This window comes from Lissotriton vulgaris, chromosome 5 (assembly GCF_964263255.1).
Source record: "Lissotriton vulgaris chromosome 5, aLisVul1.2, whole genome shotgun sequence".
In the NCBI taxonomy this organism is placed as follows: Eukaryota; Metazoa; Chordata; class Amphibia; order Caudata; family Salamandridae; genus Lissotriton; species Lissotriton vulgaris.
This window is the reverse complement of record NC_141693.1, coordinates 242,085,884-242,101,626: the sequence shown is the minus strand read 5'-3', so window position 1 is coordinate 242,101,626 and position 15,743 is coordinate 242,085,884. Positions and strand designations below refer to the sequence as shown.

Below are 15,743 nucleotides of genomic sequence, written 5' to 3'. Positions count from 1 at the left end.
TATAGGTGGAAGCAACCGAGGGGATGAAAAGAATTAAAGTATCAGGGAGGGAGGGGAAGAGAAGGGTTCAGAGACGGATCTGAGATGTAGCAAATGATAGATGGTAGAACGCAAGATGTCGTGGAGATAAAGGAGAGGTGGGCGAATGTAAAGGAAAGTGCAGGTAGGGAGGAGGAAAAAAAAAGAGAAGAATGGATTCTAGGTGGGACCCCGAGGACAGAGAAACGGGCAACGAACGGACTGCAGTGAATGTTGCGCCCAATATGCCCCTTTCCTTCTGAATGTGCCACCAGGTGAGCGCGACGTAAGACTGAACGGGCTTGGAATGGAAAGTAGTAACACCACAGCAGAGCTATACCCAGGAACATTGGAATTACGCCATTTTGTAGCTGCTACTTTTCCAGCACAGCCACTGATTTGCCACATAATTTTTCATCCTGCATAATCTGCAGATTTCATTTAAAAAAATACTAAATGTGTCTACTTAGATGCTCAAAAGTTAGTAAAAGCGTGGGGGCACGTTACAGCGCAGTGAAAGCTGCTTTGTAAAAGTTGTCTGGTCCCCTTTCTATTGGTTGAGTGGAAAACTAGTACTAATGAGGTGAAATATGGGCCCAGACAGTGTTACCCTGTGTAAAAATGACAAAATAAGGTCGTAAAACGATCACAAAATGTGCTGCATTGCGCCGCATAATGTAATTTATTTCTGTATAATTTAGTCAATTATGCCGCATAATTTGTTCATCCCCTGCCGCATAATTCAAGCGGCTCTGGCTATACCTCAAAGTGCAAGAATCTCACAGGCTGACTTAAAACAAATTTATCAGCGAGTTGCGTGATCTCACGCGCGCTTCCTCCAGACATCGGAGCTATCCCTCGGGTCACAGAGCTGTCACGGAGTTCCCTCGAACAACGGCTACTGAGGAACATCCCACAGCTTCCTACGCGCAACGAGGAGGTGCTGCGCATCACGAGGCTCCGTCTTGCCCCCCCTCACACAGTCTCCTTGATTTCGGCTTCCTCCTTTCAAAGCGTCTCGCATCCCTGACTCACAGCCTCTTTCTTTGCAGGTCCCAACACCTACGTGTCCCTTTATCCTTTCGTCTTTAACATTCACCTTGACGCCACCAGTTACGTCGTCTTTTCTCTCACGTTTCTTGTTCTCCTCCTCTCTGAACTTTCCTTCTGGCTTCTTCTGTAAAGGTGATCGCTGTTGGTCCTTCTTCGAGGCAGTAGCCAATGGATGCGCCGCTCTCAGGGCGAGCCTCCGATGGTGGGGAAGCTGCGGCCAATCGCAGCGCGGCTCCAGCGATGACGCGGCGGCTCGAGAACCACTCCTAGCGCGGCGGCACTGAGGGTGCTCGACCGCCTCAGCCAATGGGAGGGCAACTCCTTCGTTCTTGCTCTCCGCGGCCCCGGCGAGGTCCTCAAGTTATTCTCGGCCCCGGGCAGCGGCGGCAATCAGGGAGGCAGCGTTTGCACCGTAGTAGGAGGCGGCAGAGCGCTCGGGGTGCCACTAGCGCCTTACCAGATTCGGGGGCGTTCCCGAGAATCGGCTTTCGGCTGACGTAGCGTGACGTAGCCAAAAGCCAAAAATTCTCGGGAACGCCCCCGAATCTGGTCCGGCATTGACGGACAGGCCCGTCTTCCAATGGCTAGCCTTCATTTATGGAGCTAGCCAATGGAAGACGGGGGCCGTTCCTGTCTCCCCTACTATAGTCATTAGGTTTTCGCCTGTGCGAAAAAGCTGCGCAGAGCGCATCTTTCGCCAGGCAAAACCTAAAAATGTGGCTACCAATCGTCATTAAACTAAAACGCTGTGCTGCTTCACAGTGGTAGGCTTTAAATTATGTAATCTGACATTTATGACCGTGATAATAGTAATGCCAGGAAGAGAGCGGCTTATTTACCGTTATGAAACATTCAGGGATTGAAAACTGAGCAATTCCACCATCCAAGGTCCTGCATCCCTAGACAGTGTGGTACCAGCTGTCTCCTGACCAATAGCTGTGCATTTGTATCAGAGCAGCAGCATGGGTCTATTCAGAAAAATGGAGGTGCAAATGAAAAGATAGATCTCTCTTTGAATGCATTAGTCTTGTTCAAACAATCCTAATGTTAGGTATTTATTAGAATGCATTATATAATAAAATGGGAAAGTTTGCATGGCTTAAAGAAGTATAGGAAAAAAACCACTGCTGTTAAAGTTGTGTTATCCTTGCAGTTTGTTTGCTTTTTTTGTCTTGATCTGGTTAATTTCCTGTCTCATCATCCCTGAACCTGTCTCTCACTCCATTAAGGGACCACCACAATTTTAGGCTGTATTGGACATGGATTAAACCCACGGTCTGCTTCCAACCCATAGTGGAGGGTGACTGCTGTTTCCTCACCCGACTATGGGGAGACTGTTGGTGGGGGCTCAATCAGTAGTCTTGGGCACAGGCCTTTAGACCTGTGTCACTGGGATATGATCGGTGTGCTCCCTTGTGGCAAATCTCCTCAGATCCTTTGAGTGTAAATTGTGGGGTGTGGTGTGTTTGTATTCCTCTTCGTGGAGTCCATGAACTGTAAACGGTCATCTGTAAGGAAACGGTAAATGCTGCCCAGAAGGCAAGTTGCCTAAAAGCTGCTCCGAATGGAAGCTGCCCTTCAGGTTTTTTTTTTCTTCCAAGTGGTTGTGACAGCCCACCTGTGGCTTTCCCAGGGCAGGGACATAGGTAGTGTCCCGGGCGCTTTTCCCGGGATTTGGGGAATCCATATTCACGCCATATGCAAGTCCAGTAGAGCTGACCACAACCAGTTTGGCTGTCTTGTCAGCCCTGTCCCTAGACTTACATACCCACAGCCTATTCTCTCTTAGTAGGTCTGTCCCTGTACCTGGTCAATTGCACATTCGTGTTGGCTTTCTGGGAGTTTTCAGACAATTACAGAAAACCTCGACAGGATCTCTCCAATGTACATCCGGCTGTCTATTTGGGGCTGCACCGTCCCTTCGTAGTGGAGATGTTCGGAATCTGTCCCAGGCCTTGGTTGGTTGAAAATGATTTTTAAAGTGAGCTTTTCACAATAATACGGCCTGTACACCGCATTTCAGATCTTATTCTGGCCTTCTCAAAATAGCAGGATGCTCTTACCTGGGCATCTGAAGGCCTGCAGCACCAGCTGGCAGAGATCGCCCAAGACTAGTAACAAGTCTAGGACTTTAGAGAATCTCTCCTTCTGTGCTCTACCTGGATGAAAAACTGCAGAACTGCACCCGAAAAGTAGAGTTGCTTAGCTGTGGAGGAGAGGCAAACATTTCAGCTGGCTATCGCTTTCATGGAGACTGAAGGGAAAGAGCTGGCCCATGAGCCATGAAGATCTTCAGCTAAATAGGCACTGCCCAAACTGAACAACTGCTGTTTCGAAGGGATGATGGGGAATTGATGTTGCCACTATGTTGATGAACCTGCACTCCCCTTGACCTGCCTAAACTTATGGGTGCCCATGCAACCCTTCCTTCCTAGATTCAAGTGAATTCTTGTGGCTCTGGTGGTAGCCTTGATACCAGAACCATTTTACGTCTTGATGGTAGGTTCCAGAGATATCGAGCCTTGAATGTTTGATGAACCTTTACCGTCAATCAGTACTGGCTCCACAGTTCTAGGCAGGTCCAGTGGGAGAGCTTGTACTGTGGCACCCTCATTAACTTCCAACTGAGAAAAGCAGCTCAAGACCTATAGGTCTGACATATTTGGGTGCTACATTTAAGGCCCCTGCGGGTGCTCCGCCATCTCAAAGCACTAGTGAGCCCCCGGAAAATTGACTGCTGATTGGTTTGCTCAAACTGTATCCAGTTCCCCTTCTTTGTAATAGTAACCAAACCCTGAGTGACCCTGCTCACCAGACACAGAAAAAGCGAAGAGACACTGTCTAATTTAGTGTGCATCAAGCAGTAGCACCACTTAAAAAAAGAGAGGACTGTGATACATTTCACTTTTGTTTGGTAGGTTGTTGGGTTTGGGCACCTTGGTCATAGCACTGCCTCTGACGTTCCCAGCTTGAACCCAGAAGTGCAGGAAATTGTAGTAACCCATTACCGGAGCATTCGCTGATGCATCTCAAAGTGTCCACCAGAGGACAGAAATCCCAACAGTAGAAGTCCCTTACTGATTTTGGTCACTGCTAAAGTTAATATTACTTTCGTATGTTTGTCACTCTTATGGTTAATACCTCCATTTGCTGTAAGCCAATGCTTAATTTGAGCCTGTGGTTGCAGATGTGGCTCACCAATTATTTTTCTCCATTCGACTTAGTGACCCTGAACAGGAGAGGGAAAAGACACAAGGGATAAAGTAGGTGGAAGAGAAAAATGGAAAACGCTCACAAAGCGAGCAAACAGGAGATAAAGAGGCATGTGGGGGGAGAAATTCCTCAGCCCCCCAACATTTTTTCTCAATTATTCTATTAAACTGCCAATATTTAAATATGTCTAGTTGTTATTTAAACATTGCAGTTAAGTTCCGTTACCGCTTTAAAAATGCAATGAAATACATGATTACAAACATACTGTTCTGGTCAGGCTGGCCTCACTAACGTGTAAAGGTATCCACAGTGGGATTATTAGAAATGGGGGTGTTTTTTTTAAAAAAATAGTTGGAATCCCTTTACTTTGGACACCTTCTTCCAGCCAGGATGTAAATAACCAAAGATGTTGGTGATTTTTTTTCTACTGAAAACAAAGCACTGTTAGCATAATGCTTCTTTTGGTCAGAGCCTGGCACCCCCCTGGTATCACTTGAAGCCCCCTAGGGTGGCTCGCCCCTCCCCCAGTTCGAAGCCCCCTGGAGTAAATCCTTCTGTGGTCATATCTCCATTCCAAAATGTGTGTTGGGCTTTCTGCTTGTCTGTGGGTTGCCTGATACCACCCGGCGTACTTTACTCATAAGGAGTGTCATTCTCTTGCCTGTGTTTCACACCTACTTGTGTCGTCATTAGTCGTCCTTGACTATTTTCCAAAATTGCTCTTGGAAACACAAGCCCCTGGGGCCTTGTGAGGCCAGCGATAAAAGATGATGTACACCACGGATACTGTCCAGTGACCGCTCGCTGTCCATGACCCAGAGAAAAGTCATGGCAGTGCAGAAGAGTGGGGCAACCACAGCAATGTGCAGTAAGAAAGACAGATCCAGACTTGCGATAGATACAAGTGTTCAAGCTTTTGGGGGCACAGGGCTTGGTGCACATTTTAGTGAGATGCTCTCCTAGTTCACCTAAATCAAGAGGAGTTTCTAACCAGTAGCCCATAAACAAAGGTCTACAACGGGTCTCCAAACTGGTCCTGGAGGGCCGGATCCGTTCCAGATTTTTGGGATATCCCCATTGAGATACATGTAGTAATTAAAAAAATCTGGCATGGATCCGGCCCTCCAGGACCGGTTTGGAGACCCCTGATCTACAAGATGAGTAGCTCGATAGAGCATGTTAATAGCACACGTTATAGCATGACCTCTCTGGGTGCAGAAGGAGACTGTCGTAGCACGTGGAGCAAGGGAGAGTCGAGTGGATTATTTCAGTTTTCAGGAGGATGGCTACGTGGGGACTCATCATGTGAGAACTGCCAAAGAAAAGTGAAGGTTTTTTTACTCTGGCTTGAGGGTCTACTGTCTCAGAAAAAAGGTACAGAGGTGCCACTCTAATGTCCTAATTTTACAATCTTGCCTTCGTGCCAAAAATGCCACTTTAGTTTTCCTGCTGTTGAGCTGTAACCACCTAAGTTCCATGTAGGCAGCGATGTCTCTAAAGCAGGTTAACACATGTTATTGGTCCAAAGACCAACCTTCAACTCTTTATAGCTGATGTCAATTTCAAACCAGCAAATAATCCCTTGTAAAATGTAATGTTTAGAGTTTAGTTTCTCCTCAGCCCCCCTCCTTGGTAGCAATTACCTGGAAGTGCTGAAGCTCTACGGTGACGTCACCTTTGCCTTACCCCCACTCAATGTACGAGAGCTGTGGGTAGTTTTCGTGCAACTGACTTGGGCTTGTAATGGGGTCTGCTATTTGGACACTTATGCCTCCTTTTAAACCAAAATATGTTTTCTTCTTCTAATAAAAAACACAGTGGTAACACTAACCGAATAAAGGTATTTTCATAGAAAGGAAAAAAATAAGTTTATGATTTTGGCACAGGCATGTTACCCCAAGAATCTGTGATTCCTGTCCTGGAGCCATCGGCGACCTACAATCAGCACGCCACAGAGTGCCTTGATCTATGCATTGAATATATGACTTTACCACGAATACAAATACTCCGCATGGCATTACCACGCGAATTTTACTTCGCAAGTGGCTGTACCACGCAGCTTTTTAGAACGCAAGTTCTAAACTCGCATTTCAAAAACGTTACGTTCACCAGCTCTTACTTCCATCCTCCATCGAAATATGCGTTAAAACACGTCTACCAAAACTAAAAAAGGACTTCAATTATGACGTACTCGCCACGTCTTCCGTGCGGCTCTTTTCTTTTTTTTTTTTAATGACACTTTAGTACGTTTTTTTATTGTATGTAGCCTGCTCGTTTTTTTTTTTTTATGGGGGGGAGACCCCCCCAACCCCCCAAGGCCACGCAGAACTTACATGCTGGACGACCAAAAGGAATACCACTTGCGTGGTAAAGACGGTCGTTGAAGGCTCCCTCGTTGAAGAGACGTTTGCGGGGTAAGTGGATCGTTGAAAACGTCATGCGTGGAAAAGACTTCGTTGTAAATGATGTTTCCCGATCTATGCAACCACCCTGCCCAAAATCGGTCGCACACACGCCGTGTAGGAGGATACCATTGGTCACAGGTGCAACCCTTGCTTGTTCCTTGCGACCTCCAACACTGCCTTTGCAACCCCTGGCCTCGGTGTGACAAAAAGTAACACGAGCAGAAGGTAAAACTCAGCTTGATGAGCACCTTACCTTCTGCAGCTACGGCTGCAACATTACACTTTTTGATTGATTAAAAAACAATGCATTCAACAGTACAGCCCTCCACGCAGGGCATTGAGGTGGCTCACTAACCCAAGAGAACGTGGAGGTTGGGCTCTCCCCAACTTCAAGCTATAATACTGGGCCACAGTATTAAGATATAGCATCAGTCTTGTAACTGGTAACCCAGGAAGTGGCAATATACCGACACCACAAGAACTTATTCTGGGAGAAGGGGGCGCTGGATGTCTGCGGCGACATGTTAATGATGGTTATTTATAAAAAATCAAATTTAAGACTCTCAATAACGTTAGCAAAATCTGGGGGAATGTTAAAAAGCTATTAGGACTAGGTCGTTACTCCCACTATACTCCCTTGAGTCAGAACTCAGATCTTCCGGAGATATTTCACGATATCTGTATAAAGAACTGGAATGATCTAGGGATTACTAAGCTTGGATGTTTTTTCTCGACTACTGGATTTAAATCCTTTGACAAATTAAAGCTAGAATTCAACATTACCAATAGGGATTTTTTTAAATTCCTTCAAGTGAGAAATTATTTATTGAAGAAAGGGGGTGGCCGGATCAAATTTCAATCATGTGTAGTTATAGAAAACCTACATAGAGAAGTTCCCCTAAAAATTGGGGAGATTTATGGGGCTATGAATGCATTGCTACCAGATGACATGAATAAACATATAGAGGCCTGGCAGATTAAACTTGGTCTGTCTCCCCGAATCTTGGCATATTCATTTGAAATGTCACTTTCTTGATTTATGTCGATTAGGCGTCAAGCACAATATTATAAGACCTATTTTTCGCTATATTATACCCATTCTAAAATAGCTAAATGGGGAACTGGGAAAGGTACAACTTGCCCATGCTGTGCTCTCCCAGCGGCAGACAACATCCACATGTTTGCTTCCTGCGACTCCCTAATTAATTTGCTCGCCGAAATTTCAGGCTTTCTAACAGAGGTAGCGCACTATGATGTAAGCATTACAACAGCAGAAGTCATGTTAGGTGTTTCAAACATTGAAAGGCCAAAACAGATACAAGGGTTAATCTTTGTTGCGATGGGGGTGTTCCGGCTGTGTGTCGCATCAGCTTGGCTTGATCGATACCACCATCATTTATACAGTGGAGGGCCAGACTATTAGCGACATGTAGCCTGGAAGTCGCCATCTGTAGGAATAAATGGTATAACACGCGCAGAAGAGGAATGAAGATATGGGGTCCTCTGCTTGATTGGATTCAAGAGAATGATTAGGGGGGACAATTGGAGATACTTGACATGGGAATAAGTTGTCAGTTCTATGTGGTTTTTCCCTTTGTTGTTTTTTTTTATTTTTTTATTTTATTTTCTATTCTCAGGAAATGATTAAGGTGTAATGTGTATCTACTTATGTTTGATTTCATAAATTGGTACCTGGTCTCGTGGGGGGGAGGTGGGTGGGGGGTGTGGTCAGTTGTAAAAGTTATTAAAAATGTGCAATAAAGATTGTAAAAAAAAAAAACAACAGTACAGCCCTCTTGTGAATATACCATCAAATTAACCAGATGAAAAGTTTTTAAAAAATTCTAAAACTTCTTGCTATACATTGAATAACGAGCATCGGCAAAGTCAATAGGAATGATGGGAATTTTTTTTTATTACTGCAAAGATATGCCATAAAAATCAAAGAAAAAGTGACGCTTAAACCTGGTATCATATGTTTGGTTTTTAGTAGTTCTAATTTGATATATATAAAAAAAGAATTCCTTACAGTTTTAATAGACCAGTGTGGGTCCTTCCTAGCAGTCAAGAGAACTTCAAACAGGTATAAAATCCATCTTTCGCTGTAAACACATGCCACCGGAAAATCTGACTCTTATTGGCGCATAGAAAAGATGCTATTTTGTTTGAATTATTGGAACCTGAACATAGTCTAAACAGACAAGAATGAATAAAAATAAATAAAGCATAAAGAAAGGAAAGAAAAAAAGTATCGGAAATGTAAAGTAGTTTCTTACCATCTTTCGCACTGAAGTGCACTTCTTTTAATACTCTACGCATTTTATCAATGCTAACCAGTGCTAAAGTGCTCACTCCTTTAAACATGGTAGAATTGGCTTACACCCAATTGGCACATTTAATTTACTTGCAAGTACCTAGTAAAGTGGTACTACATGTACCCAGGGCCTGCAGCACAGATTGTGCCTTCCACTTAAGTAGCCCTTCAGACATTTCTCAGGCCTGTCATTGCAGCCTTTATGGCAGTTTTTAAACTGCCATTTCGATTTGTCAAAATAAATCTTTTGCCAGGCCTAAACCTTCCTTTTTAATATATATGTAATCCGTAAGGTAGGCCCTGGACAGCCTGGAAGACAGGGTGCTATGTATTTAAAATGTAAGAAAGGTACTTTAAAGTTTTACATGTCCTGGTGATGAAAAACTCATACATTCGTTTTTAACCACTGCAAGGCCTGCCTCTTCCATAAGATAACATTGAAGTGAGTAACCTATTGCATTTATTAAGCTGTAACTTCAAATTCGCAGCAGGTAGACATGTTGAGTTTGTGGATCTAAAGAATTGTAATTAAAAGCCCTTTTTAATGGTAAAGTTGGATTTTTGTATCACAATTCTGAAAATGCCACTGTTAGAAAATTAGTTACAAAAACAGTGGGAAACCCAATATACCCTTGAAGGCTTGGGCAAAGAAACTAATAATGAGTAATAGTGCCTATAAGGGGGTTCATTCATTAATCTTACTCAGATTTAAATTGCAACGGGTGATTTAGGTGTTGAGCTCAAATTGGTAGCTCAACTTAGAATAAATCCAACCATCAATAAAATTATTCAAATATTCAGATTTAGCTTTCAAATAACATGGGTTTATCTTTTTTTCAATACAAATTTAATGTAATCATAAGTCAATAGGCTACATTAAAAAAACAATAAAACACCGTGATGGAGGAAATATAAAAGAACCTACAAATCATTGGTGATCAAGAACATTTATTGTTCGAAACGCGTAGGTGAGGAAGTTTTACTGAGCTGGATTAAACTGCTTTAATCATCCGAGAAGAGTGCGGTGTATTCTTTGAATTGCTTGAAATAATTTACGAGTCTTGTCCTTGACTCGTCACCTGCACCAGCTGGCTGGCCGCTCCTTCTCCAACAAAGGACGTTTGCTTTTAAAAATCATGAGTGTATACATCTATTCCAAATAAGTCAATTAAGGGAAAATGAATCTAAAACAATAGATAACAATTCCTCAGGGATAATTAATGACAAGGAAATAAACTGTTAGAAAGTTGATATTTTTTTGTCCTAACTATTTGGTCCCCTAAGCCTGATCCTGGGTCACATGACTTTGTGCAGCTGGCAGTTGGTCTTTGTGTCTTCCTCTCAGTTAGACAAAGGGAAGATAAGTGTTGGCAGGAAGCGTCACTCTTAAGTTAACGAGGGAGAGGAGCTGTCACCTACGACACCTGCACATCACGAAGGCACTGCCACTCTTACACATGGCATGTCACTAGTCTAGTGTGGCTCCGTTAAAGGTGGGGCCAGGGCAGGGAGGATAGGGATGTCCAGCACCTTAGGGGTGGTGGGGTTGGATACCACTAGGATCTTCCTCCACTTCAAAGTGGGCAACAGGTATAGATATTGGACCTCAGGCCCCAACTCTTCGGTATACTTCTGGGCTTATGGACTCTGCCAGGAAGAAGGACTGCTGTGCTGCCAAAAAGCCTGACACTATGCTGGACTGCTTCTCAGAAGGGCTGCTGCCCTGCTGACCTGCCAGTGTGAGAAGGACTGGACCTGCATCTGTTGAACCCAGGGCCCCAGAGTGACTCCAAGGGCTACTTGGCTGGTCTCCTTCCTAGAGCCTCGGGGTCAGGAGGCTCCAACAACCTTGAACCCAGCACCCGGACTCTGCCATCCGTGAGTCCTGCCTTGCCAAGTGGTGCCATCCCAGGCCTAGACACTTGGAAGTGGACCTGAGCCCCTTTGTTGATATTGCAGAATCAACAAGTTTTCTTTGCTATGCGGGGCAACCCTAAGCAGAATGACGCATTGCCTCTGCTGCATGGACTTTACCAACGCTGGGACTTTGCATTGCAGACCTATCAGAACCCCCACTGCATGACGCATCCCCGAAGCAAACCCTTACATCGCAAGCCTCTCGTTGATGGCAGCCTCGACGAGGACGCAAGACTCTGCATTACAAGTCCTGCTGCTGCTTTGAGGTGCGCGAAACGTCCTCAACGCAGGACTGTGCATCACAGGCCCCTTTATAAATGGCCTCCTTGGTGAAGCAGGACCTCGAATCACAACCTCGCTGCCAGTGCTGTCTTAATGCCTGGGCACCCTGGGAAGTTGTCCGGGGGACCCACGAACATAGGGGCTCAATGTAGAATAAAATGTACCACTAATTTTCAGTTGAACATTGTTATTCTTGTGAGTGGTTCTTTAGGCAGGGCCTGGTGCACTGTTGCCTGTGGGTCTATGATGCTGTTAGGACTGCCCAGCTCGCAGCTCCTCGGAACAGACCATGCGTGGCACATCTGGCCAGGACCTTGTATCACCTCGGCTGCCTGGCGCATCCTTGATGCGGGACCCTGCAACTCTTTGCCACCAGGTTTTAAGGTACTCTTGTTCAGCTGCACCGCATACTCTCTGAAGTTGTGGCTTTGTTCTGGTCTAGCACAACCAGGTATCCTCAGCTGGCGCTTTGTGCTTTTTGGCACTATTATCATTGAAATCTTTAAAATTGCATTTGTCCAGCTCTGCTGATTAGAATTTCGTCGTTTTGATCTTGATTTATTTATTAAGATTCACTCTAAGTTTACAAATTAAAGTGAGATTTTTCTTGTATTGTGTTTTCCCTTTATTACTGTTTGAAATTCTGCATAAGTACTTTACACGTTGCCTCTAAGTTAAGCCTGATTGGGCTGTGCCAGGCTACTAGAGGGCTGAGTACAGGTTAATCAGGGTTTGCCTATGCCTCACCCAGAGAATGAATATGGTTGTTGCTTAGGGAGGGCTTAACCCCTCAACCAGTAACCCAATTTCTCACGCTCCTGATCTATAAAGATAGTGACTGTTTCCGAGAAGGAGAGGGGCTATAGTCAGTGAGTTTGGAATGGGGTGCTGTGTAACCCCTGAATCGTTTGCAGGACACAGGCATCTGAAGTTAAAGCCCTCCAGTATTGGGGTGAAAGTGATAACTCTCACCTGAAATAATTCAATGGCACTTCCCCTATGGGTTGCCTCTGGTACTGCAAGACTTCTGGATGCACCTGGAGGGGAAAAAACAGAACCTGGGTTGATCCTTGTACTGCAAAAACTTTGCAGTTGAAAATTCTCTTCATTAAAACCTGTGCCTTATCTAAATATGTGAAAGTGGAAACAAATTTGCCCTGTTATTTATTGAACCGGTCGCCAAACAATTCCAGATGTGCTACTGCACCCGCTTCAGAGACTGCTTAGTTTCCCAATTTGGGGTACATTTTTATGTGGAGGGAACAAGAAATTTGGGAAAACAAGTAGCAGACCTGTTATCGGAAGGTAGAGTATTCCAGATACGAGGAGCAAGTTCTGAGAAACTGGAGCTAACCAATGTCTTCTTCTTAAAGGAAGGAATAGACAGAAGATTCAAATGGGAAGATCTTAGATTCCGACCAGGTGCAAATTTGTGAAAATGGGCTGAAATAAATCTAGGCTGCAACCCTGTCAGGATTTAAAAACAATTCAGCAGGCCTTGAAGACTGGATGTTGCTCAGTTGGTAGCCAGTGCAGCTTCTGCAGCATGTGCATAATGTGACACCTATGGGGTAATTGCTACTAGAGCCTTGCAGCCTGTTTTTGAATTCATTGAAGCCTGTCAACTACGCCCTTAGGAAGGCCCAAGGAGAGTAAATTAGCATAGTCCACTCTAGAGATGACCAATGCAATGATGACTTGTTTTAAAGCTTCAAAAGAAAGAAGTTGACCAATTTTTCTAATTTTCTGGAGTTTGAAATAATAGGTATATACAATAGCCCCTAACTGCGGTTTCATTGTCAATTTGGACTCTATCACAAATGTGTGGGGCAGGAGAGCCATAGGAAGGCTTTACTAAGCCCGTCAAAGGTGTTCATATCGACGCTCGACTCGTTTTTCCATTTAGCCGGCCGTTTGGCCGGGTCATTATCTACCAGCGGTAGGGGGCCCGGTGGCAGGGTTGCTCTAAGCTCAAATTTAGGACTTCTGGAAAGACGTATGCTAAGTGTTTTAGCTTTCTCTCAAGAGACTCAATGGCTGACTCCACCGCTTGGTGGATAGAGGCCTCCTCACAGAACTCATCCTCTAAAGGGAGGATGGAAACCGATTCTCCTCCATGTAAGTGCCTTCTGCCTCTTGCAACAAAATGGGCTACACCAAAACTGGCTCTAAACCTACAGCTTCTTGCAGGCTTATTGTAGGCGGTGCTTGAGCGAAGGCAGCTAAATTTTAGGGTCCAGAGCGCATGTAGGCAAAGAAAGAGGGGGCTCAGAAGAAGGAAGACGTCTACCTATATGGTTCATTTTGCGTTCTGATTGGTTGAAGCTTTTCTCTGGGACATTTCCTGGTGGTTCATGGGAAAGGTAGGTTTTGTTAAATATTAAATGCTGCTGAAATAAAAAATAAAGTGGAGAAATAGAGTATAAATCTTACTGCTGTTCCTGACCTAGAATTAGTTCAAGATAAATTTTATCCAAGGGTTGAAATCTGTAAATTGTTTAACACCTAGGCACATGAGTTACTGCTTATGCATGTGCACACTTTTTAGGTAGAACCCCAGTGGGATTACAGTGCTCTATGTAGAATTAAAAACTCACAATTGTGGCAAATGGTTTTGAATATACAGACGTTCACAACGAGATTTCGGATGGTTTAAGAGACTGCGAGCAATGACTTCGTACCATCTGTGTCCATAATTTGGAAATATTCGGTTATTTATCTGATTCCGGGTTAATTATCTTACCTTGGGAGTTTTCTCATGTTTATGGACGGGTAATTTTAACCTCAGATAAGTCAAGTTTTTAATTGATGTAAAATACCGTATGTTTATAAACCTGTCCATTCACTTGGATGCTTTTACTCCCCGGTTCTGCCACTACTCTCAGAATGACACAACAGTGGTTCACAATTTATTTGCTTTGTTGTAGTTTCAAAATATGCGTTGACATGGAGTACGCACACATTGTCGTTCATAGAGGAGCTTTGTTCTTATTAAGCAAACATTATTTCTATAGCGTATACCACTGTGAGCAAATATTTTGACATTAATGTTGATGTATTTTCTTGTTTCAGGTCAGCTAAAGCTATCGGTACATGCCCGAGCTCAGGTTATTACACTCCACAGTAAGTAGAGTTTTAAATAATCATGAATTGGATTTTTTCTGCATAGAATTTATATTTTTTGTAAACAACCATTTGGAAAAGTGTGTATGTATCATCGTTCGCTTTAAAATTTGTCGCCAAATCTTTACATAGTCCCACCGAAACAACGCACCTGTCCCCCCAACTTCCTCAGATGTACTTCTTATTTAACTGCATTCCATGTTCTTTTTAGGTCTAGTGTTAACCAAGGCGTTTTGATTTTACCCAAAATTATATGTATATTTTACTTGTGTTTATGGGGCTTTCAGGTAGCCCTCTTATCACATTGGTCATTTGTAGTGTCATTAGCATTTTCTTCCGTCCTCCTGTTGCAATTGACTACTGAAGCTGGCCTGGTATGTAATGTACACTTATGTAAATGCAGTACCCTGCACCAGGCCAGAAAACCCTTATGGCGATTTAGGAGGTCCAGTCAAGTCAAAAGATCTTTATTCGGATTCAACATCCATAAAAGTACATAAAATCTCATCATCATGGAATATCATGCAGGAAACCAAATCCAATCAATCAATCAATCAAAGACATTTATAGAGCGCACTACTTACCCGTAGGGTCTCAAGGCGCTATGGGGGGATGGGGGGGGGGGGGCGTTACTGCTCGAACAGCCAGGTCTTGAGCTTCTTCCTGAAGGAGAGGTGGTCTTGGGTCAGGCGCAGGTCGGCCGGGAGGGAGTTCCAGGTCTTGGCGGCCAGGTAGGAGAAGGACCTTCCTCCAGTGGTCGCTCTACGGATGCGTGGGACGGCGGCGAGGGCGTGGCTGGCAGAACGGAGGTGGCGTTTGGGAGCGTAGAAGTTGATCCGGTTGTTGAGGTAGCTCGGGCCTTGATCGTGTAGGGCTTTGTGTGCGTGGGTGAGGAGACGGAAGGTGATTCTTTTGTTGACGGGGAGCCAGTGCAGGTCTCTCAGGTGTCCGGAGATGTGGCTGTTTCGTGGGATGTCGAGGATGAGTCTGGCTGAAGTGTTCTGGATCCGCTGGAGTCTCTTCTGGAGCTTGGCGGTGGTTCCGGCGTAGAGGGCGTTGCCGTAGTCCAGTCGGCTGGTGACGAGGGCCTGGGTGACGGTCTTCCTGGTCTTCGTGGGGATCCACCAGAAGATCTTCCGTAGCATGCGCAGGATGTTGAAGCACGACGAGGAGACGGCGTTGACTTGTCTGGTCATGGAGAGGGAGGAGTCCAGGATGAAGCCCAGGTTGCGTGCGTGGTTCGTCGGTTTGGGTGCGGTGCCCAGGGCGGGGGGCCACCAGGAGTCGTCCCAGGCGGAGGGCGAGGAGCCCAGAATGAGGACCTCCGTCTTGTCTGAGTTCAGTTTCAGGCGGCTGGTCGTCATCCACTCGGCTACCTCTTTCATCCCTTCGTGCAGGTTGGCTCTGGCGGTGGCGGG

The 15,743-nt window shown here is 44.9% G+C and overlaps 1 protein-coding gene across 1 annotated transcript in view; it reads left to right on the top strand.

Moving 5' to 3' along the window:
- RGS3 (regulator of G protein signaling 3) overlaps positions 1 to 15,743 on the top strand; it is a 688,935-nt gene that overhangs the window by 7,683 nt on the left and 665,509 nt on the right. Inside the window, exon 2 of the mRNA XM_086921262.1 lies at positions 14,275 to 14,325. Coding sequence (XP_086777388.1) covers positions 14,275 to 14,325 — 51 coding nt within the window. The remainder of the gene's footprint in view (positions 1 to 14,274; positions 14,326 to 15,743) is intronic.